Raw genomic sequence first — 22788 nt, forward strand, 5'->3', positions numbered from 1 at the left:
AAAACAAAAAGTCATTTATTAAAATGATTCAGATGACAGAAACAAAATATTGAGGAAGGGTTAAAAAAAAAAGTAACCTTCACTAATATTCAAGTCATGAGACAGCAAGCAGAAGTGTAACTAGGGGGAATGTTTACTTACGAAACTGCCTTAAAGTCAATAGTCTTATAAATGAATCCCTCCTTTTAGAAGAGTTTTCCATAAAAGTTACAGTACGAGAAAACTTTGTTTTCGAATAACATACAAAGTTTACTTAATATCAGGCAGATAAACACTGCCTCTTTAAAAAGACATACCTGATTAACACAAAATTTTTATATTTTAAATACTACTTATCTCTAGCCAATACAAGCATCAGTTTACTCAAAACAAAATTTTATCTCTGTAAAGTAACTAGTTTAACATTTCATTTACCAAGCATTACCAGTGGAAGGAATAGATACCTGAAAGTTATGTAATTCTCAAAATCATACTACTTCAGAGATATCAAGAAAATTAACTTCAACAAATTACACCACCTTTAGAAAATCCCTCCAACACCCAGTAGTCAAGTATGTAAGAGCCTATTTAAATTATTTCAACTATCACTATTAGAATTAAGATAAGCAGCCTCACTCTTGAATACTTCCCTAAACTGGGGGATGGTGGATGTAACAGAAAACAGCTCCAATTAAGGAGACTTAAAGAGGTGTAATTACCGAACACGTTATAAATGTATTCTTTTGTTGTGACAAAATTTTTTTCAAACGCTAAAATCTTTTTTCCATGATTCAGTTACAGAGAAAATCCTATGTTTTAATTGCACAGGTTAAAATTTGGAATTCATTTAATGTATATTTTTTCTTTATGCTTCCAAGAATTAAAACCAATAAAAACATTATTCTGGGTTAGCTAAACACTGTACTGTATGTTGTTACTGTTCAAAAGAAAACGCAATCTGGATAGAACAGATGTGTCGCTTAAACACAGGAAGGAACAAAAGTAATACAAGTTTTGGCCTCTCTTCCATTTCCTTCTTTACTCCTCACAACATACACACATAAACATGTTTCTCACCAAGTAAAAGCAAATTTTAGTTGGAATCAAATGTGGATACTTTTCATGTGTGCATATTGCATAAAACAATGTTAAGGCTGAAAAAGAACCTCAAAAATGTTCCAAAACCACAACAATTCAATGTACTAAGTTTACCACGATTCAATTTCAGTTTGGCTACCTGAAAATTAGTAATCTATCCATACTGACAGGTCTGTTATACCCAAACTCTTTTATTATCCTTTTATCAAATGTGTAGTGTATATGCATACATACCACACACACACCACCTTCCCACTCTTCACAAGGGCTCTACATTAACATTTGCTCTAATGTGGTGAAGTTTGAAAATTGTAAAAAAAAAATCACAAGCATTTCCACATGACCCTTCAACCTTAATGTTCAATGCATAGCTTTGGGATTAAGAATGCAGATTTCAGTATCCTGTGGCATTTCGAATGATCAAACTTATCCATGAAGTTAAATTTAATAGTTTGAGGAGAAAATGACCAGTAACTTTTTCCTAAAAGTGAAAGTGGAAAATTTGACAAAACATTTCATGCCTCCAAATCAAGAACATCAAATTTTGTCAATTTACTAATAAAGATCAATATAGCAATACCAGCTTTACTGAGGCTGTTAACACAAAGTAAATTACATAAAATTACATATATCAAATACTTTTTCTTTATTAACACCACAGTCAAACGTGAATATTAATATAGAGCCTTCTCTGCCCAAAAGAGTATAAAAATCCTAAGTTTAATTAAATTTAGGGGCCTTCACCAAACTTGCTGCAAGTTTGGGGACATAAATATCCAACAGCCATAAAGCTGTGAAAGCCCCTATAAGGAATAAAATAAATCCCACTTGCCTCAGACTGAACAGGGCAACACTGAGACTCAGCCTCAGCCTGTCCTATGGCAGGGCTATAGGAAGAAGAAAATTTTAATTTTAGAAAAACATTACCCAATTAATTTAAAAGACATGCATTAAAAAAAAAATCCCAATGATCAAGCAAGCAAAGGAAAAAAGAGCAGCTTAAAAAAAAAAAAAAACTATTGTCTGCTGTAATTCCACTCTGAACCCATACTTATTTTTGTTGGGGATCTCCCCCCAAATAACTAAGTTCAATTAAGCTGAATATGTAACTTGATCAGTGGAAGAGGAGTACACTAGGAGTATTTTCCCCATTCCTAATGGTAAATGTGTGCGATTATTACTAAAATATAAGCATTCAAATTAAATAATTCCAGCAGCCACTCAAAAGTTGATCCTCACCTGCTGGTCTTGTCATACAGCAGGTAAAATCTATACACGATAGAAACTAGTGCCAGACAAAACGTTGTCACTTTTTTTTTTTTTTTAAAGGTAACATAGGAGTGGACTACGGGAGAGCCAAAGTTGGCAGTCCCATTAATCTTACAACTTCCTAAATTATGGCAATCACAATGCCTGCCTGAATAGAGCAAGTCCTAAAGGATGTCTTCTGTGAGGGCAAACAGAAGTTTACTTCAATTCAACTCCATCTATTATTTTAAGGAAGCGTAAGTCAAAGTAAGAGTTAATTATTTCAACTGATTTGTTCCTCTCATGATTTAACCACACTATGGACCCCAGAAGCAGTTAGGTAAAAGGTATTTTCTAGAAGCTTAATTATGCTGATGCATGCACAAACAACATTAAATATACCAAATGGTCACCACCTGAGCCATATACCTAACACAACAGGAGACTGTGTGCTTAAGAGTCATGCATTAACACTTTGGATTAACTTTTTAATTAAAATTAAAATTCTACAACTTATTTAAAAGTAGTATTTTCTCCCTTCAGACTTCAGAAAACCTTGATATAAAATATCAGTTATCTTTGCATTAAATGGAAATAAGCTTTGCATAAGTTTTGGAACATTACTAACCCATTTGTATTTTGTTGATAAGCCTGTACATGAAATGCCTGAAAAACATTTGGTTTGGGAAAACATTTCCTATTTAATCGTTCTTAATTTAATCATGCCATTTTTACCTTAGAGATTTTCAACACAGGCTCTTCTTTGGCAGTCTGTTAAATGTGCTGCCAAATCTAAACGTATGTTAATTCCGAAACTACTTAGTAGGCAGGTGTTTGGTGAGGGAAAGGGTAGCAGTACGGGGCTTAGCCACTGGCAGAAGGAAACGCATTCTTGGTGATACACAGATGTTGCCTTTTCAAACTATAGAGTTTTTTGAACCTCGATGGTACAATTAAAGAGCTATAAAACATTTCACTGGAGCAAAATATCCGATTTAAAACAGCAGCTTTGTAAATATTTGTATGTTTTGTTTAAATGAATAACTTTTACTTGTCACCTAAATACAGACTCTTTTATGATTAAAAGTTTTCAAAGACAAAAACTCAGACTTCATGTCATCTCTACACCTTCACATGCAGGTTATAAAAAATTATCACCATTTTCTTACAGGTCTTAACTTTATGTTGAGAAAAACTCAACTTGAGTTCATTATATTAATAATTATGCTTTGTACAGTCATCTGATACTTAAATAATCATAAAAGTACCTTGCAAAAAACAAAGATCGAAAAAATGGTACCAAAAAAGGCCAACAAGAGCTATTATTGTAGGAGACTTGCAACACAAGATACTAATAGCAGTGTCACCTCTACAGAAAACTACTTCACAGGACACAGTAACATTCAAATTTCCAAGAATGAAAAGGTTAACAGGAAAGCCATTTAGGCTTTATAATAACAGAAGGTAGCCACCTTACTCAAAGAAATAATGTAATTTTTCAGGAACATAATAAATTTTGAATCCATCTGTTAACTGTCCTAACAGAGGCACATTTAGATTATTTTGGTGAAATTTCACTTAGAAAAGATTCCAATCCATTAACAGCAAAAAGCTATTACTGCATGCACCTAAGCTTCTAGAAGTCTGCACCTGAAAAGCTTCTGAGGTCCACGCAGTACTGCAGTCTCAAAAATAATCAGAAGGAAATGAGTGGGTCTGGCACTAGGCTCTAAACTTCATCAGTAGGAGAGGGCATACTAAGGTTTACATTTTAAATATCTAGGACATCTAACATGTAGTGACACCAAGGGTGTGGAAAGGTGACACAATATAAAGATTTCATACCCACTATGTAATGACTCGTATGTATCTAAGTTTTTCTGTCAACTTAAGCACTAACATACAATTCTATATATATTGTCCAGTTTAAAACATGCAGCTAAGGAACAACCTACAATTCAAAGAATCCAATGATATATCAAAACTGTATTGGTAACTATGAATTTTATTATGTGGACATCTACTGTGGCATGCATCTGTACAAACCTTTCAGGCAGTGGTCCACTGGGTTATGAATAAAAAGGCATAAGTTTTTCTCTCATTTTATTACAATGAAGTTTAACAGTACAGAAAAGTCACATGACCTTGGTGGGTCAGATTTCTTAAACCCTGCAACATGAGGAACTCTAAATACATTAAATATTGTTATACATTCAGACTTCCAATGTACAGGTCTCGGAAACAGTTACAGCCCTCACCAAGCTAGGTTGGGGACATGAAGTCCAACAGCATCTGAAATGCTGTGAAGGCATAACTTTACAAATAGCAATGTAAGCTTACAGAACTTGCCTTTATTAAGGTGGTATGTTCATGTAATTCCAGCGCCTTCACAATATAACGAACCAAATTTACTATACTTCACTTCTAAAAACCTAGATGAAACATGAAAAAGAAGCCATACAGTATAAATTGCAACTTCAGGAAAAGTTCCTGCTTTATTATTCCAAATAATTTTTCCCATGTAAAATAAATGTCCAATAGTTCCTGGTATGTGGGAAGATAATGTTTGTTAAAGTCACAATGAAGCCTTATTGACGGAAGCTTGGCTATATAAACAGCACAAGTTGAGAAAAGGTTTAATCTCCAAACCTATTAGATTGGATGAAGTAAGATCAGTAACGGCCACCTTGCGACATTACAGGAGGTCTCATTCCCATCGGAGGTCGAGGAGGCCCACCTTGATAAGGGGGCACCATTGGCGGTCCCTGCCCATACGGTGGCATAGCACCAGGAAGGTAACCTGGCATGCCTTGATGATGACCACCATACTGACCTAAAAAACACATTTAAAACACAAAAAATAGATTGAGTTGGTCTGTGCGTTATACTTTTAAATGCAATGTATTTTGCAGATAAATTTATGTGTATACTCAGAAAATCCACTAAATACAATAAACAAATACAGTAAACATAAAAAGAAATACCATGAGGCGGCATTGGGGGTCTCATTCCTTGTTGCTGTGGGATGCCTGGCTGTGGTGGCATCATACCTCCAATAGGTCCAACTGGTGGATTACCAATGGGAGCCTGGCCTGGTCGAGGAAGATTACGTTGATATTTAGGTAACTGTGCCCTTCTCTCTTCCTACGAATAAAAATGAACACAATGTTAAACACTTGAATGCAGAGAGCAGTCATTAAGCATAAAAGACAAACATTCAAAATCTTACAGAGTAACTTTTTAAAAATGTACCCTTACTTCCCAACCACTATTCTTGCTCCACAAACCAGTCCAACTGCTTAAAATCTCAATGCCTCAAGAAAACCTATTTTTATATTTGAAAAATGGCTAATAACTTCCCAGGAATTATACACTGCCTCAGCAAGAAAGTGTCTAGTGAAGAAAGTCGCTTCAAAGGATCTGTATATTCTACCCTCACCACTTAACTGTTTCACCATTTACAAATTTATGTGTAACCAAAATGATTTTTGAGTTAAGAACCCAACTTACTGTCTTCTTTTAAAAACAGTCTGGGAGTAGGGGAAAGAGTGTGTCTAAGATCAAAACACACAATATTCCCTTTATTTTGTGGTTCTTAATAATCAGAATAAAAACCACACAGTAAGCATTAGATCAGATTATAAGACCATTGGTGTACAAATTAATACTTTAAGAGGAAAAGTTACTACAACGGTATTCAAACTACGCTAGTAAAAACCTGTGAAAAACTTACCAGTGATATATCCTCATCTGGGTGGATCAACTTACTGGTTGCACTGGTTGTCGTAAGTGTAGCAGGCTTACTTGTTATTGAAGCCGCTGGTTTAGCTGCAGTGCTATTTGTTGTACTAGTGGTTGAAGCTGTAGACTGTGTATAAGCAGGGAATGTAGGCTTTGGGGGTTCTGTAGTTGTTGCAGGGGTACTATTTAAGGGCTTGAAATCTGTACCAACAGGTCCTTGGACAGCTGCCTGAGCCTGGAAAACACAATCTTTCATTAAGCAAACTTCAAAAGCCAAAATTGAATAAATCTATTATAATTAACTTAGAAATGAGATACCAACATTCAATAAAGGACCAAACTTTCAATGAAATTAAAACAAATTTAACATAATTAAAACTCCACAAAAAATTAAGATGATACACAAGAATATCAAAAGATGTTGGGTCAAAGTCACATCCAAAACTCAGCAGTGGAAACAAAAAAAGACTGCATATGTAACTTCTAAGATGTTATCTACCTTCCCACCAAAATGTACTTGCTTTACAAAGCTTTGTAGTTATTTCAGACTGATGAATTACATTGTATCAGAATAGCATGTTCTACTTTTACTATTCTAAATTAGTTGTTTAATCAATCTACCAAGCACCTCAAAAAAAAAAAGTTAGAAATTACAAAATACAAATGTTTGGATAAATTTTAGTTACTAAGCATAGCATGAACAGTATCAGTGGTGACACATTAAAGATGTCCCTTCAGAGATATCTTTATAGAGATAATACAGTGTCCTCCCAATTAACAATGGCTAGATGATTATCATGGACAAAAGGGCTTAGTAGGATCTTTTAAGCGTAAAGTTACCAGTAATAAATGTGTTACTTTTCATAATACCAAACATCTGAAACATGAAAACTAGGCCAACTTTAGAACCAAATACAAAGTACTAAATTTCCTTACATTATATGTGATGCATTAGATTAAACAGCATAAATCAAAAAAGCTTAATCATGCATCAGACTAACCATTGGCCACTATAATGCATTTACTGCTTACATGCTTTTAACCCTTTAGAACCATAGGAGTTTGGGGTACATTTTTTTCTATTAGTATGAGTTCAAATTTTCATATACCATTGATTTTTATACCATTAACTTTAAAAAAAATTAAACATAGTATATTTTTTGGGAAAAGATTTAGTTTTAAAGTAGGGTCCAAAGGGTTAAGTTTATAAAGCCATTTTAACAATTTTAAACTGCAACTTCCTGCGTACTTGTGCTGTGCTAGGAAACAGAGCTTTAGAAGATGCAGACAGACTTTCTGAATTGGATGAAGCTGTACTTGAGCTTGTTACAGGTGTCCCCATCTGTAGCATAAAAGAAAGGAAACAATGAAAAGTCTCCAAACAAATGGGTGAAAATAAGCCATGTGGTAGACTTTTTTTTAGTATAGATTGCATTTTTATAAATGCAAACTATAATGCAATCAAATCTGATTTATTTAAAGAGGCAGGCAGTTAATGCATTTACAACATACAAAGTGACAGTATGAGCCTCAAAAAAATCTTTAATTCTACACCAATAAACCTAGTTAACCAGTTTCTTTTCTAAAACTGGATGTTTTTGCACTGTGATTATTCCAAAAATGATACCTTCAATTGAGAATAAAGATGCATTACTACTGACACTTCAATCCAATTCTCTATCAATGACTCCACAAGATTTTTGCCGAAAGTTTGACATCTCTCAATAAACAAAATCCCCACCCACCTCAAAAAACATAAGATATGTGCTTACAGGGGACTTAAAAAGTAATGCTTTGAATTTAGCAACCATAAACAGAAGAAAATTAAGGAAAAGAAAACCTCTATGGGATAATGTTAAAGTGAAAAAAAGAACACACATCCTGATCTTAATTGTGAATGAATTAAATACACCTGTTTAATTTTGAACATAACTGGGAAAAAAACAGCAAAAGTAACAACCACTATACACATACGATAACAAAAGCTCTTTAGCTTCTGAGTTCTGAAAAAAGACAAGTTCAGTAAAAAAGATTAAGTCTAGGTCAAATGATGCCCTTCCTGCAAAAGTGTAGCACTGTCATTTGTCACTGTTCTAGATTAAAGAGTCCAACGTTTCATCCCACTCACAGTTCAAGCGAGGTAAAAGAGGACCTCTAAACATTATCATGTATTTAAGTCCCCAGAAATTAGATTTTCATTTCTAACCAGAGTTCACAGCTATGAAAAAAATAACATACTATCTGGCTCTAGTCAATGTGCGCAAACATGCAAGAGAACAGGACACTTCTTTGTATTCAATAAGTTAATTAAAAAGATTATAAGCAAAAAATTGACCTATGACAATTTCAAGCATTTCCATAAACAACTACACTTTACCTTTAAATATAAGTGCACTCCTTTTCAGGAATTTCACCTTACCTGTCCAGCACTGGGGAAAAGAGGCTTAGTAACTGGAGGCTGTGGAGCAGGAACTGTTGCTGTTGGTGCAGGTGGTCTATTAAGAATGCCTGGTGCTGAAACAGCCTGCGCTTGAGTCATTGGAGGAATTCCAGGACGGGGAACAGGAGGGGGAATACCTATAGAGAAGAAATGTTGAGAGGATTGGCGGGGGGGTGTTGAAACATTTAGCTCAGAAAAAAATTTTCCCAAAACTCTGTTTGTTAAAATATACCATATTAAAAATGCTTCTAGAGGTGCCTTAGGTGGCTCAGATGGTTGGGCCTCTGACTCTTGATTTCTGTTCAAATCATGGGATCAAGCCCCGCATCAGGCTCCATGCTGGGTATGGAGACTGCTTAAGATTCTCTCTCTCCCTCTCTCTATGCATCCCCCTACTCACATGCTCTCTTTAAAAAAAAGTAAATAAATAAAAAATAAAATAAAGGGGTGCCTGGGCGGCTCAGTCGGTTAAATGTCTGCCTTCAGCTCAGGTCCTGATCTCAGGGTCCTTGGGATCGAGCTCCGAGTCAGGCTCCCTGCTCACCAGGGTGTCGGCTTCTCCCTCCCTTCCTCCCTGCTTCCATGCACTCTCTCTCTCAAATAAACCAATAAAATCTTGAAAAATAAAAATAAATAAACAATGCTTCTATGCTACAAAGTTACTGATGAACTGTTCAAGTCAATGAAATCAAATAACTTAGGCATTTGCCCATTGGAACAATCTTGCCTCAACCTTTCTATTCCTTTGTGTATTTTCAGAATTTTGGAAAGTGAAAGATACCACCAGAGAGTCTATGTACGGGGAAAATAGCAATTAAGCTTACTAATTTTATTGATTTGGCAAACTTTTTGAAACACGTAGTCAATTATTGCAATCTTCCAACAGCTAGATGCTCTCTGAACTCTAATTCAAATTACTGTAAAAACTTTGATACGTCATATACCCATAAAAATTTTTCCAGGGGCGCCTGGATGGCTCAGTTGGTTAAGCGTCTGCCTTCGGCTCAGGTCATGATCCCAGGGTCCTGGGATCAAGTCCCGCATCGGGCTCCCTGCTTGGTGGGAGTCTGCTTCTCCCTCTCCTCCCCAATCATTCTCTCTCGCTCTCTCTCAAATAAATAAAATCTTAAAAAAAATTTTTTTCCAGAAAACTAAGTTATTCCTGTAAACACCTTAAAAACTGTATTTTCTTTTCTTTTTTTTTTTTTTAAAGATTTTACTTATCTATTTGACGCAGACAGAGCAAGAGAGGGAACACAAGCAGGGTAAGCGGGAGAGGGAGAAGCAGGCTTCCTGCGGAGCAGGGAGCCCGAGGTGGGGCTCGACCCAGGACCCTGGGATCATGACCTGAGCCAAAGGCAGATGCTTAATGACTGAGCCACCTAGGCGTCCCTAAAGATTGTATTTTTCTTAAGTAAACTCTACATCCAACATGGGGCTCAAACTTAAAACCTGAGATCAAAGGTTGCATGCTCTACAGGCTGAGCCAGCCAGGCACCCCTCCTTTAAGCACTTGAAATAAATTTTCCTAAAATCCATCACTAATGCATTCTCCAAACTTCCTCAACATTACTTTGCCTAAAATTATCTCAGAACATATGTGGAGCTACTGCCTATAAATGAATGGTTGCACCAGTAATGATGCAAATTTTACTGCTGCCTTACTTTAATGTGGAAAACCCCACATTATAGGCTACAAAGTCAAGATAGGTTTTGTTTTGTTTTTTTACAACTCCCTTGCAGCTAGAGGGTCCATTAGAACTGTTTCTAGCCAACAACGGGAGGCTAGGAAGCTTTTGGGAGAGTTACTTTGCTCCCTAATGAAAAAACAAAAAAGAACACTTTGCTGTTGACACCCTTTGTTGCCTGCATTATCTTGTAACACCTGAGTGATGTGTCTGGGGAGAAAAGCTTAAGGTTAACAAAGAAGAAAATTTAAAAAACACATGGGTTCTTGACATTACCAACCACTGAAGCTACCACTTTTCTTTCTGCTGAGTAAGACAATAAATGCCTACATTTTTAAACGTGGTTTGATGGGTTTCTCCATTACTTGCCAAGAGTCTCCATTACTCACCTAAAATATTCCTAACAAATACAACCCCTCAGGGTGCCTGGGTGGCTCAGTTGGTTAAGCATCTGCCTTCGGCTCAGGTCATGATCCCAGGGTCCTGGAATCGAGCCCAGTGTCGGGATCCCAGCTTGGCAGGGAATCTGCTTCTCCCTCTCCCTCTGCTGCTCCCCGTGCTTATGCTCTCTCTCAAATGAGTAAATAAAATCTTTAAAACAACAAACCCACAAATACAACCCCTTCTAGGTATATGAGCTTTGGTGCATAGGTTCTATAACTCATTTTGACTGCTTTGAAACCTGTTTATTACCTATTTCAGAACTCAAAAAAAGAAACCCCACAGTCCATTCCAACACTTCAAGTAATTTAAAAAGAATTCAGCAACCTACGGAAATTATACAACTGCGCTAAAATCCACAGACCTATTGTCCAAAATAGGTTAAGAATAAAGCATGCCAGTCACATTAAAAAGGAAATTATCTAATGTTTCATACCTGGTGGCATACCAGGCATCAGAGGTGGTATTCCTGGTCCAGGTGGCATCATTCCACCCATTGGCATCATTCTATTGGAAAGCAAATTTCAAGAAACAAACCAAGTTAATTAACAGTATAAACCATTAGAAAATATTTTGGCTACAGCCTGAAACAACAGATAAAAAGACTTGAATTTGACCCCTAATATTGAAATCAATCAACCTGAAAGAACACACAACACTAAAACAATTCTATCAAAATAAGCTCTCTAAATACCAGCAAACTCTTGGGTTTACCAGCAAAATAAAGGAAAAAATCAATCTTTGTTGACAAAACATTTTCATAAATTTAAAGTCACTAAGAACAATTATACCCTCCTTAATATATATGAGGCCTCATCTAAAATATGTGTAATTGGAAATCAAAATCACCTTTTGTCTCACTTGAAAACATCCACACAGAATGTAAATAAAAAAGAAAATCTATTTCAGAGTCATCAGATTTTTTGAAGGAAAGTACTGAATATACACTGTGGAGTGAAGATTTTTTTTTTTGGAGGGTTATTAAAAAAAAAAAAACTACCACCAAAATTAAAGACAGTCAAAAGTAAACTCACACAATTGCCTAATTTCTATTTGTAATAGCTACCTTACACTAAACCATGACTTAAAAACATAACCCATATTTATTTTCCTTCCCCTAAAAGAGCTCACCTTCAAATATCAGTATCCAATTCACTTAAAACAGTTAAAAGTTTGTGAATTCTTAACTGAGGACTTTATCAAAAGATAAACTTCTATATATATATGTGGATTTCATTACAAGAAAACCGAATTACCTTCTATAAATAATAAAGCATGTAATTTGGCAAAAGAGTATCTATTCTTTCTTAAATAACAACCTTTTTACTAAATTCCATTACTTTAGCAGTTTGGGGAAAAACAGCTGCATTTAGAAAATGCTTAATTTATATGGGTCTATTATAATTTCCTCACAGATGTTTTATTTCCCTCCATTAAGAGATCTGTGTCAACCAGCTTGCACATTTTAGAAGTTTAGAAGTTTTAGTGAGGAAGGCTAGAAAATTTCTGAAGTCAACTGAATAGATACCATTAAACACACAAAAAAATGACATTATGATTATACCTCCTGAATTACATTATGAATGAGATGCTTACATGTTTTCACCGCAAAATGACTGGGTGTATTTTCTCTGATGATGCAATCTGTGAAAATGTATGACAAAATCAAAATCTAACTGTGATTTTCAAAATACAGTGGGAAAGTGTATTGTATACCTCTCACATCCAACAATATTTAAGTAAAAGTGATAGGCACGAGCACCTCATATCCATTTTAGTTCTTGAGGATTTGACAAATAAAATCATTTACAGAGCTTGCGTCTTGTCACAAAGTGTCATGGACAATTCTGAATCTCAGAAACACCAATCTATAACCAACTACTTTAATTACATCAGATGCAATTGAAGCAGATGGCTGCCTACAGACATCCTAAAGCCCAAAAATCTATTCTCTTCAGAGGCAAATTTATATTCATTTAATTTGTTGGTAGACCCCTTTATAAGACAAGTTTAATATTTATGGAGCCCATACCTTTTAGAAGGGAAAAAAAAGGCAAAGTAACATTTTAAAATTCATATAACACCCAAGTTGAAAAAGATCATTACTAGGCACAAGTCCGCAAGTCAATTAAAAGTTCTCTTACCCAGGTGGCATGCCTGGCATAACTGGTGGCATTCCTGGCATCAGAGGAGGAACACCTGGCATTAATGGAGGTATGCCTGTAAGAATTTCAACAACCACAAAATATATTAGAGTAAGAGAAAATTTTAATACTTTTACACCATATCAATAAAGTCCTTAAAAATGTTAAATTTTAAGAAACCTTATGTAATACCTGGAGGCATTCCTGGTGCTCCCGGAACTGGTGGCAGGCCTGGCTGTGCCATTGGGGGGATATAACCTTGTTGAGGTTGAACAGGCTGTGGCTGAAATGAAGTTGAAGCTGCAGAGTCATCATCATCATATTCATCAGAATCATCTTGTTGCTTCTTTTTTTGACTCTCTGCTAAAAAAGTTTTAATTAGTTTTTCCCATAAAGTAAAAAAAAGAAAAATTCAGCAAGTTGGACATTCAACATTTAAAAAAAACTATTTCAGGGCGCCTGAGTGGCTCAGTCATTAAGCGTCTGCCTTCATCTCAGGTCATGATCCCAGGGTCCTGGGATCAAGCCTCACATCAGGCTCCCTGCTCAGCAGGGAGTCTGCTTCTCCCTCTCCCCCTGCCCCTCCTGCTTACTCTCTCTCAAATAAATAAAATCTTTAGAAAATAATGATTCCAGTGCAATTAGCTCATGAGATTTTTCTTACCAAAAAAAACCACTCAATACTGTTCTTTTTAAATAAATAAAATCTTAAAAAAAAAAAAAGAAATTAAAAAAGGGGGGGGCGCCTGGGTGGCTCAGTCATTAAGTGCCTGCCTTCTGCTCAGGTCATGGTCCCAGGGTCCTGGGATCAAGCCCCGCATCGGGCTCCCTGCTCAGCGGGAAGCCTGCTTCTCCCTCTCCCACTCCCACTGCTTGTGTTCCTGCTCTTGCTGTCTCTCTGTCAAATAAATAAAATCTTAAAAATTAAAAAAAACTGTTCTTTTTACTCTTCAAATGGGTTTTCAATCTATATTAAGCAAGATTAACATACTTTCCCTATTTTATGACAGATAAAAGTAATTTTCCTAAGTCAGTTTTATTTTAAAAAATAGCTTTCTATTCCATCCCCAAAGGTAAACTATGACAGAGTTCTGATCTCTCTGCAATGCTTTTCAAAGCAGGTTTCAGGGCACCTGGCTGGCTCAGTCGTTAGAGCATGTGACTCTAGATCTTGGGGTCTTGAGTTCAGGCTCCACATTGGGTGTAGAGCTTACTTAAAAAAAAAAAAATTGGGGGGCGCCTGAGTGGCTCAGTTAAGCAGCTGCCTTCGTTCGGGTCATGATCCCGGGGTCCTGGGATCGAGCCCTGCGCCAGGCTCCTTGCTCAGCAGGAGCCTGCTTCTCCCTCTCTCTCCCCCTCCTGCTATGCCTCCTTGTGCTCTGTCGAGTAAATAAATAAAATCTTTAAAAAAATAAATTTTAAAAAATTAAAAAAGAAAAATCGCATGGGGTGCCTGTGTGGGTGGCTCAGTCAGTTGAGTGTCTGACTCTTGATTTCAGCTTAGGTCATGATCCCAAGGTCCTGGGATTGAGCCCTAAGTCTAGGCTCCCCACTCAGTGCGGAGTCCGCTTGAGAGTCTCTCTCCCTCTGCCCCTCCCCTCCCCAAGCTCGCTTGCTCACTCCCTCCCTCTCAAAAAATAAAAAAATAAGCCTTAAGAACATAAAATAAAATAAAGGGGTGCCTGGGTGGCTCAGTTGGTTAAGCATCCAACTCTTGGTTTCAGCTCAGGTCATGATCTCAGGGTTGTGAGATGGAGCCTGGGCTCAGCGCAGAGTCTGCTTGAGATTCTCTATTTCCCCCTACCCCCCACCACTTGAACGTGCTCTCTCACAGTAAGTAAAATTTTAAAAAGAAAAAAATTTCATAGGTGATTAATAACTTCTACCATCTGGATAGTGATCACAAATTCCAAGTCAAACAACAGCACTAAAAAAAATTTTTACTGTTAGTGGTTATACAATTAAAACAAGCGACCTTCATTTTCAAAAACCTCAACACTTGCTAATTCCACTTAGAATTCAGTTAGGAACAAAACATAATAAAGTGTTTGGAATGATCCATGTGGTATTACATATACACAAATTATATATACAACTTCAAACGTTAAGACATAAAAACAACACTCAAAATTGGAATTTTGAATAAATCTAACATCCACTATTAAATTTATACGTCAAAAGTATTATAATACTCTCATTAGTGAACCTGTATTAAGAAAAAGCATAGATCTTAATATTTACCTTGTGTTTTCTGTTCAAGAAGTCGTCTTCTTTCATCCATGTCTTTTTCCGGAATTCCTTCCATACCATATATTTCCAATTCTATGTCTGTTCTCCCAGGTATTGCATTTGGTACAGCATCTATTGTCTCTTTATGCACCTAACATTAAAATAAACTTCCATTAGATAAAGTGCCTCATAAAGTCCTTTAAGAGTAATTTGAAATTACTTAGAGAACATTTAGTATAATGGTTAAGAATATTTGGTTCTAGTGAGACTGTCTGGATTCAATCCTTTCTCAGTTTTGCTGCGTACTAACTAGGTATGTGGATTAGGCAAATCATCTAAGATTACTCCACCCATAGTACCTAACATCTAGGATCATTCTAAGGATTAAATAAAATATAATGAACATAATAAAAAGCACTTGATAGTATGTCTAACACATAGTAAAGGCTCAATAAACATTAATTCAAGTTTACTATAAAGCTTATGAAACAGTCTTATTATAGTAAGAATTAAAATAAAATTTCCAAGAATGGATCTTAAGACAAGCCGGTAAACTATAAAAGTGACTTACAATTAGCATTACCCATAACTAATGAGTTACCTGAGGCACTTAACACTGCACAGGTGATCCTGTCATTACCCTATATTTGGTAGATCACGAAGAGGAGGAAGTTCTATGAAATCTACTTTTTTCACTGTACTGTTTTTGCTAGAACAAATGTTTCTAACCTTCAAACATGGGTCTCTTTTGCCAATAAGGTAAAATTCCTGCTAATCTTGGTTTCTTCAGCAACTTGCATTAAACTTAGGCTAAAAAAATGTCAAAGTATTTTGCCTAGGGGCGCCTGGGTGGCTCAGTTGTTGGGCGTCTGCCTTCGACTCGGGTCATGATCCCCGGGTCCTGGGATGGAGCCCCGCATCGGGCTCCCTGCTCCGCGGGAAGCCTGCTTCTCCCTCTCCCACTCTCCCTGCTTGTGTTCCCTCTCTCGCTGTGTCTCTGTCAAATAAATAAATAAAATCTTAAAAAAAAAAAAGTATCTTGCCTAGGCTATCAGCATCACCTGAAAGCTTATTAGAAATGCAAATTCTCAGGATACCCCCACCCCATCAGAAACCCTTGGGTAAGGCTAGCAAACTGTGCCTTAACAAGCCCTCCAGGTGATTCTGAGGCATGCTCAAGCTTGAGAACCGCTGATTTAGGTTAGTAATGACTTGGACATATTTGTCCAATACTCAATTTTTCTTTCCTCCCAAGACACTTTCATGTAATAGAAAAGTAATTAAAGGAAGCTAAGTATTTTCTTCTTAGGTATGTATCTCAAAGATTTTAAACAGCAACATGCAAATCAAATTCAAAAATTACCATAGTTTTTGATTAATCTTTAACCACTGTTCCTTATTGTGATTCAAAGATCCATGAATAAAGCTACTCAACAAGCGACTTAATCACCGTTTTCTAAGTTTTTGGAATGTTACTATTCTTGACAAATGCAGATGAAGTAATTCATGTTTTCCAAAGAAAATGATATTCACGTACACATTAATCTTTGTTGTATTTCTAAATGATAAGGCCAAGAATAAACACATCAAAAGCTGTTGGAAAGGAAAAATAACATGATTTACCTTACTACCTCACAATATCCCAGCCAGAATTAGATTTCTTACAATCTTGCCTACAAGTTGGTACGGTCTTGGCTGAAAAGATAGGAGCAAGCACTGATGTGAACCATCTAAATTATTAATGTCCTAGGCTTACCATCTATAAAATTGGATGTATCTGATTTAACTGCCATGCCTATCTCACAGGTTGCTGTGAAACTACACTAGGACTATAAAAATAGAAGCACTTAATTAAAGATGTTACTGAAATAATTTCTCAACTAATCTTCTAGTTCCATTCCATTTCTCTGCTCTTCTCTATAGCACAACTTCTTCAAGGAGTGCCTCTACTTCCTTATTTTCTCTTGAAAGCACTCCAATCAGGCTTTCATCCTCATCATTCTAGGAAATCACTCTTGGCAAGTGACCAATGACCTCCACTTTGATTAATCCAATCTCAGTCCTCTTCTTCCTTGACCTACTACCAGCATTTGACTCAATTAAATAACTCACTCCTTGAAACATTTCATTTGGTTTTCAGGGCACTACTCTCTTGGATCTCCTACCTTTTCAATGTCCTTGAATGGTTTAATCTTCCAACCTTTAAATGCTGGGAGTGGCCTAAGGTGGAGTCCCTGCACTTCTTTTTTATCTATATTCTACTCCCTAAGAGAGAACATCTAGTATAATGAGTTAAAACAGCTGTCCTTATACGGTATCCTTCCAAATTTCTATCTCCAGCTCCCACTTCTCTGAACTCCAGGCTTGTAGACACAACTGCTTATAGGACACCTCCATCTGGACATTCAGTAGACCTTTCCAAAATTAAATACCCATACTCAAAATTAACATAACACAATCTTGATATCCTCATCTCTAAACCAATTCTTTCTGCAGCTTTCTACATCTCAATGTATGGTAACTCATCTCACACTCCTCAGACCAAAATCCTTCAGATCATCTGTAATGCCTCACTTTATTTTACTCCACATCTAATCCACCAGCAAATTCTGGTCTCTGTCACCATCACCTCGCCTGGAATACTCTAGTCACCTTAAGTGTTCTCACTGCACTCTGCAGTCTATCTCAAGCCTACAGCCAGGACAAGTCTTTAAAAAGAAAAAAAAGTGCATCAGAGCATGCTCTACCTCTCCTCAAACCTCCCATTTCGTTCAGAATTAAAGAGAATGGCCTATAGTAAGTAAGCCCTCCTATATAAAAAGCATACTGCTACCCTTTCCTTTTTCTTTCAATATAGGAGAATGCTCCTGTATGTGAGCGTCTTTCATCTGCTGTTCCCTAGAAGCTCTCTCTCACTTCCTTTCACATCTCTGTTCAGATGTCAGTTTCTCATTCAGGCCTTTCCTATCTTGTGGCCCTCCCTATGCCCCCTACCTAGTTTTAGTTTTCTCTATCACTTATCACCAAAAACCTAAATAGTTTATTTTCTTCTACCATATGGATCTAAACTCCACAATGGTGACTTCTTCACAGCTGTATACTTAGTGCCTAAAACACTGTCTAGCACAATACCCTCATAGGAACTTTTTGTGATAAATAATAATATTCTGTATCTAAACTACCCAATAGTTATTCACCAGCCACCTGTGACTGAGCACTGGGAATGTGGCTATAATGTGACGGACATTAAATTTTTAAATTAAGTTTTTTTTGTTTTTTTTTTAAGATTTCAGAATGAAAAAGCACGAAGGGGGCCAGGGGGAAAAGGAGAAGCAGGCTCCCCACTGAGTAGGGAGCCTGATGTGGGGCTTGAATCCCAGGACCCTGGGATCATGACCTGAGAGAAGGTAGGCACTTAACCAACTGAGCCATCCAGGCGCCCCTAAGCTTCTTTTAAGTAGCCACATGTAACTAGTGATTGCCACAGTGGAAAACTGTGTGTCTAGCATGTTGCAGGATCTAAAATATTTTTGAATGGATACTAAATTATTGTTATAGTTATATAATTGGAGTGAAAAAGATCTGTATAAACTTATTTTCTTTTATAAACTTATTTTTAAACTCGGGGAAACAACATCTTATTTTAATTTACCTCCCTGCCTCCTACCAACAGTAGTTTCCAATGAATAGGGATTTGCTCATCTCTCATCTCTCTAGGGTCCAATTAGGCAAAAATTCAGGCAGCTCTAGGACTGGTAAAAGTAGAAGAAATAATGTTGAATAAGACATAAAGGCACTTACTAGATCATTAAAAATATAAATGCAAAGCTCTTCCTACCTAGTAGGGAGAAAAAACTCCAGAAACCCAAAAATTATCAAATGAAACGCGACGTTACCATTCCAAAAGAGGTCCATGGAATAACAGAAGCAAGCCTATCCCCAGGCAACAGATTATAACAAACCCTTCAATGGCAGTAATGGTAGCTAATTATGTATTAATTCTCATGGGATTAGAACTGGTCAGTCTGACTACAAAATTTAAATCACTGACACTTGTTCTCTAACCCAAGTACAGAGGAGGTACTTTAGGACCTCAACTTAATTGTCACCAATCTAACCTAGGATAAAAGATTATCAATAATTCAAAAATAAACTATCAACATAAATTTTCTCTGAACATTAAAAAAATCAATTATTTATCTTAATGGCTAAAAACAGGTTTTTTTTTAAAGCTGATTGACCACATCTAATCTTCTGCAATAAACAAAACCCTACAACTGTCAAAGAGAAATTCAAAAATTTTTTCCATATGGTTTCCAAACAAGGGGTAATAATTAAATACAGGAAAAAAAAAATCCTTACCTGCATGCAATGAATAGCTAAGCCAGGTCCTGTGTACAACTTCTTATGACATATATGGCATTTAAAATGTTTTGCTTTTTGGTGTTGTATAAGAATCTTCTCATCATCAAAATCTCTATTACAATACCTGATCAATGTTGTTAAGGTAAAAACCAGCATAATAATGACACTGCTTATTAAAAAAAAATTGTCATGTAAGAGAACAGGAGGAAGAACATTAAAATATAAAATCAGTTAAAGCCAAAAATGTAATTTATACAAACTTTGCTTCTGCTATTTACTATACAATTCGTAATTATCTTGCCATGTAATACTAAGTTTCCTGGAAAACCCATAATCTGCCTTCAGGACCTCTAAATGAACACATCTCAGTAATCAGCAATATAGTTTTGTCAAATCCCTGCATTTAACTAAGATTTAAGTGAAACTAACTTTTTTATTCAGTATTTCAACATTTAAAACATTTAAAATGCATACTGTGGACCAGACAGTTCAACGTTAAAAAAATCCCCAAGTTTATGTCAAGACTGAATTTCAAAATAGAATTCATTAAATAGAAAACAAAAAATAATCGAAATGTTAAAAATCTACCTAATATCTGGAATTTAGGAGTATTTATATTATTTAGATCCAAAAATAAGCTCATAACGAGTAAGAACATATCCATATGAACAATCCATAGTTGTCTGAAACTCCTTACAAATGTATGTTGCCATGGAATGTATTTAAACTCACAGATAAGTTACATTAATAAAACTGAGAATTTTTATCTCACTCGTCAGATTTTTCCTAAAAGCACATTAAAAAAATCAGTGACCGTTTTTAAACTTGGCATGTAAATAAATGTAATTCTGTAACAAACTGTTTTTAAGTACAAGACAATAAGTAAAACCAATTTTAACGTAAAGTGTATTAGCGCTTCGGGAAAAAGTGTTAAAAGACGCCACGTTTTAGTTAAGCAACAAGAAGCATTTTTTTTAGCCTTACAAAGCCAGGTAATAGACACAAGAAACTCCACCCTCTAAGAGAACGCTTCTTGAAGATTTAAGGCGCCAGCGGGTGAGACGCGGAAGCTAGTTCTCCCCCAACCCCGGCCAAAAAAAAAAGGCGGGGGGGGGGGGTTCCGAAACCAGGGTCGACTAACACAAGCCTTTACTAAACCACCGAATCTACAATAAAACGGAAAGAGTGGGTGACAGACTCCGGAAGCTCTCCCCTAATCCTCCAAAGACTCAATCAGCGTATTATACTCGAAGAAGGTCCCTTTGTTGAATCGTCACCAAAACAACGGAGTGTGGCAGAATATCCTCGGGGGGGGGGGTCACTGTCCTTGGTGGAGGGGTCCAAGCCGCCTCCCAGCGGCTGGGTCAACGCTCGCACCAAAGCAAGAACCTCCTGAGTCACGGAGTCCCACGACCCCCACCTGCCAGAGCCTCCCGCCCTAGAGACTTCATTTTCTGCAAAGCATTCCCAAATCCGGTTCCGGCCACCCAGCCGCCCACCTCGAGGCCTAGATCGCAGACGCTCTCTGCCACAGGCCAGAGCAAGGCCTCCCAGTCTCAGTCACCACCAACCGGCGCCCCCGCTCGGCCTCTACTTCAAACCGATGAAGGATATCAGCACCACGGCTTCAGCTGCTTCTTCTTCTTGCGACCCATAACTGCGCTTCTACCGACAAAGTAAAAAGGGGGGGAAAAACTAGCAGGAAAAGAGGCAAAAATCGCTCACGCTTCCGACCCAACGGCCACCACCGCGTCTCACAGGAAACAGACACAAAATGGCCGACGCCCTCGTTCGCCGCTCTGCTCCCATCAGGCACTGCGGCCGGAGGCGGTGCCAGGCAGGGAAGGGTCACATGACGCAGGCCTCCTCCCTGAGTGGGGGGAGACTCGTGGCCGCTGAGGTGTGGCCGCCATCTTGTCCCTTTAAGCTGTCCTGGCCCTCGTTGGTCGTGCTTGCTGATCCCTCCGGTTTCCTTTTCTAAGGAAGCTGGCTACCGAGGTACGCCGAGACGCTCGCTAATTGAAGGAAAAAAAAAAAAACCTGGAAAGATCATCATTGTAATTAAGGGCAAGACTACAAATAAAGAATGAGACAGCGCCCAACTTTTAATTTTTCGTTGCCCGGATTAATCCTTTCTGTAGTAAGTTTTGGGCGTTTGCTTATTACATGTTAAGTTAAAGAAGTGGCAGTCTCTGCCTTGTAATACACAGATTGGTGGTAGATGAGTAAACAAGGCAGTGTGGTCAGCGCGGTGATGGGGGAAATACAGGTGCTGCAGACCTTTGGAGGGGAGCACGAACAAGGGTCTTGGCGGTCATTGGGGTGTCAAGAAAGGTTTTCTGAAGGGTCCGTGGGGGCAAGGGAAGCGGAAGAGAGAGAATCTCATTGAAGGAGCAACAAATGCAAGTCTTCGAGGCTGAGCGCCTGAAATACACTAACGGTGTTAGGGCTGGAGCTTACAGTGATGGGGCTGGTGGCAAGAGATAATCTTAGGGAGGAAAAAAAAAAGGCCGGGGGGGGAGGGAATCCAGGCTGGAAAGGAAGAAGTAAAACCGTGTTCACAGATAGCATAATCTTGTTATGGGTTGGACTGTGTCATTGTGTGTGTGTGTGTGTGTCCCCACCCCACGCAATCACCCACAAAGAAAAATTAAGTCTTAACCCCCAGCACCTCAGAATGAGACTTTTAGCGGTGAGCAAGCTGACACTCCAGTAGAGGAAACAGACAATAAACAAATGTATAATGTCAGGTGTGATAAGTGCACTGAAAAAGAACTAAACAATATAAAGGGACAGAATAGAGACTTGCTGGGATGACAACAGAGGTTTGTGTGGGATGTGTTTTGTATAGGGCATTTTCTGAGTATCTGAGGAGGTGACATTTGTGCAGAAAACTGAATGATATGAAAGAAAAAGGCCATGCAGATATCTAGGGGCATTCCAGACAGAAGCACAAATTAAAAGACGGTTATATTGGGAAAAAGTCGAAGGGTTTGAAAAACACCAGGAAATGTGACCAGAACAGAGTGAGCAAGGGAGAGAATGATAGGAAATGAAGTCAGAGGGGGAGGTAGAGGCTAAATTATGAAGGCCTCTGTTGCAGGGTCCTGGGATCGAGCCCCGCATCGGGCTCCCTGCTCGGCGGGAAGCCTGCTTCTCCCTCTCCCACTCCCCCTGTTTGTGTTCCCTCTCTCGCTGTGTCTCTCTCTCTCTCAAATAAATAAAATCTTTAAAAAAAAAAATTCTAAGACCCAAGCAGGAGAATACAATATAAAATAACAGTTAAGATTATAGATTGATCAGGGTGCCTGTGTAGCTCAGTAGGTTAAGTATCTGCCTTCGCCTCAGGTCATGATCCCAGAGTCCTGGATGGAGCTGGAGTTGGGCTTTATGCTCAGCAGGGAGTCTGCTTCTC

The 22788-nt window shown here is 37.6% G+C and overlaps 1 protein-coding gene across 6 annotated transcripts; it reads right to left on the reverse strand.

Annotated features, from left to right (window-relative positions):
* Positions 1-4411: 4411 nt before the first annotated feature.
* ZNF207 (zinc finger protein 207) lies at positions 4412-21169 on the reverse strand. 6 transcript variants are annotated; one of them, XM_028109066.2, is made up of 12 exons: positions 20988-21169; positions 19371-19497; positions 15021-15159; positions 12972-13139; positions 12780-12855; positions 12232-12279; positions 11072-11142; positions 8486-8643; positions 7316-7408; positions 6059-6301; positions 5310-5469; positions 4412-5158 (listed from the first exon to the last, which is right to left on the reverse strand). In XM_028109066.2, the coding sequence occupies exons 1-12, from the start codon at positions 21026-21028 to the stop codon at positions 4998-5000; spliced, it is 1485 nt and encodes a 494-aa protein (XP_027964867.1). In that variant the 5' UTR covers positions 21029-21169; the 3' UTR covers positions 4412-4997. The 6 variants fall into 6 exon arrangements, with proteins under 6 accessions (XP_027964867.1, XP_027964866.1, XP_027964869.1 ...); XM_028109065.2 differs by having other exon boundaries at positions 12972-13142; XM_028109068.2 differs by lacking the exon at positions 12232-12279.
* Between the last annotated feature and the right edge of the window lie 1619 nt (positions 21170-22788).

The sequence above is a fragment of the Eumetopias jubatus genome, unplaced genomic scaffold (genome assembly GCF_037043125.1).
Source record: "Eumetopias jubatus isolate StellerSeaLion01/CBP00866 unplaced genomic scaffold, mEumJub1_p1.0 scaffold_10, whole genome shotgun sequence".
NCBI classification, from domain to species: Eukaryota; Metazoa; Chordata; class Mammalia; order Carnivora; family Otariidae; genus Eumetopias; species Eumetopias jubatus.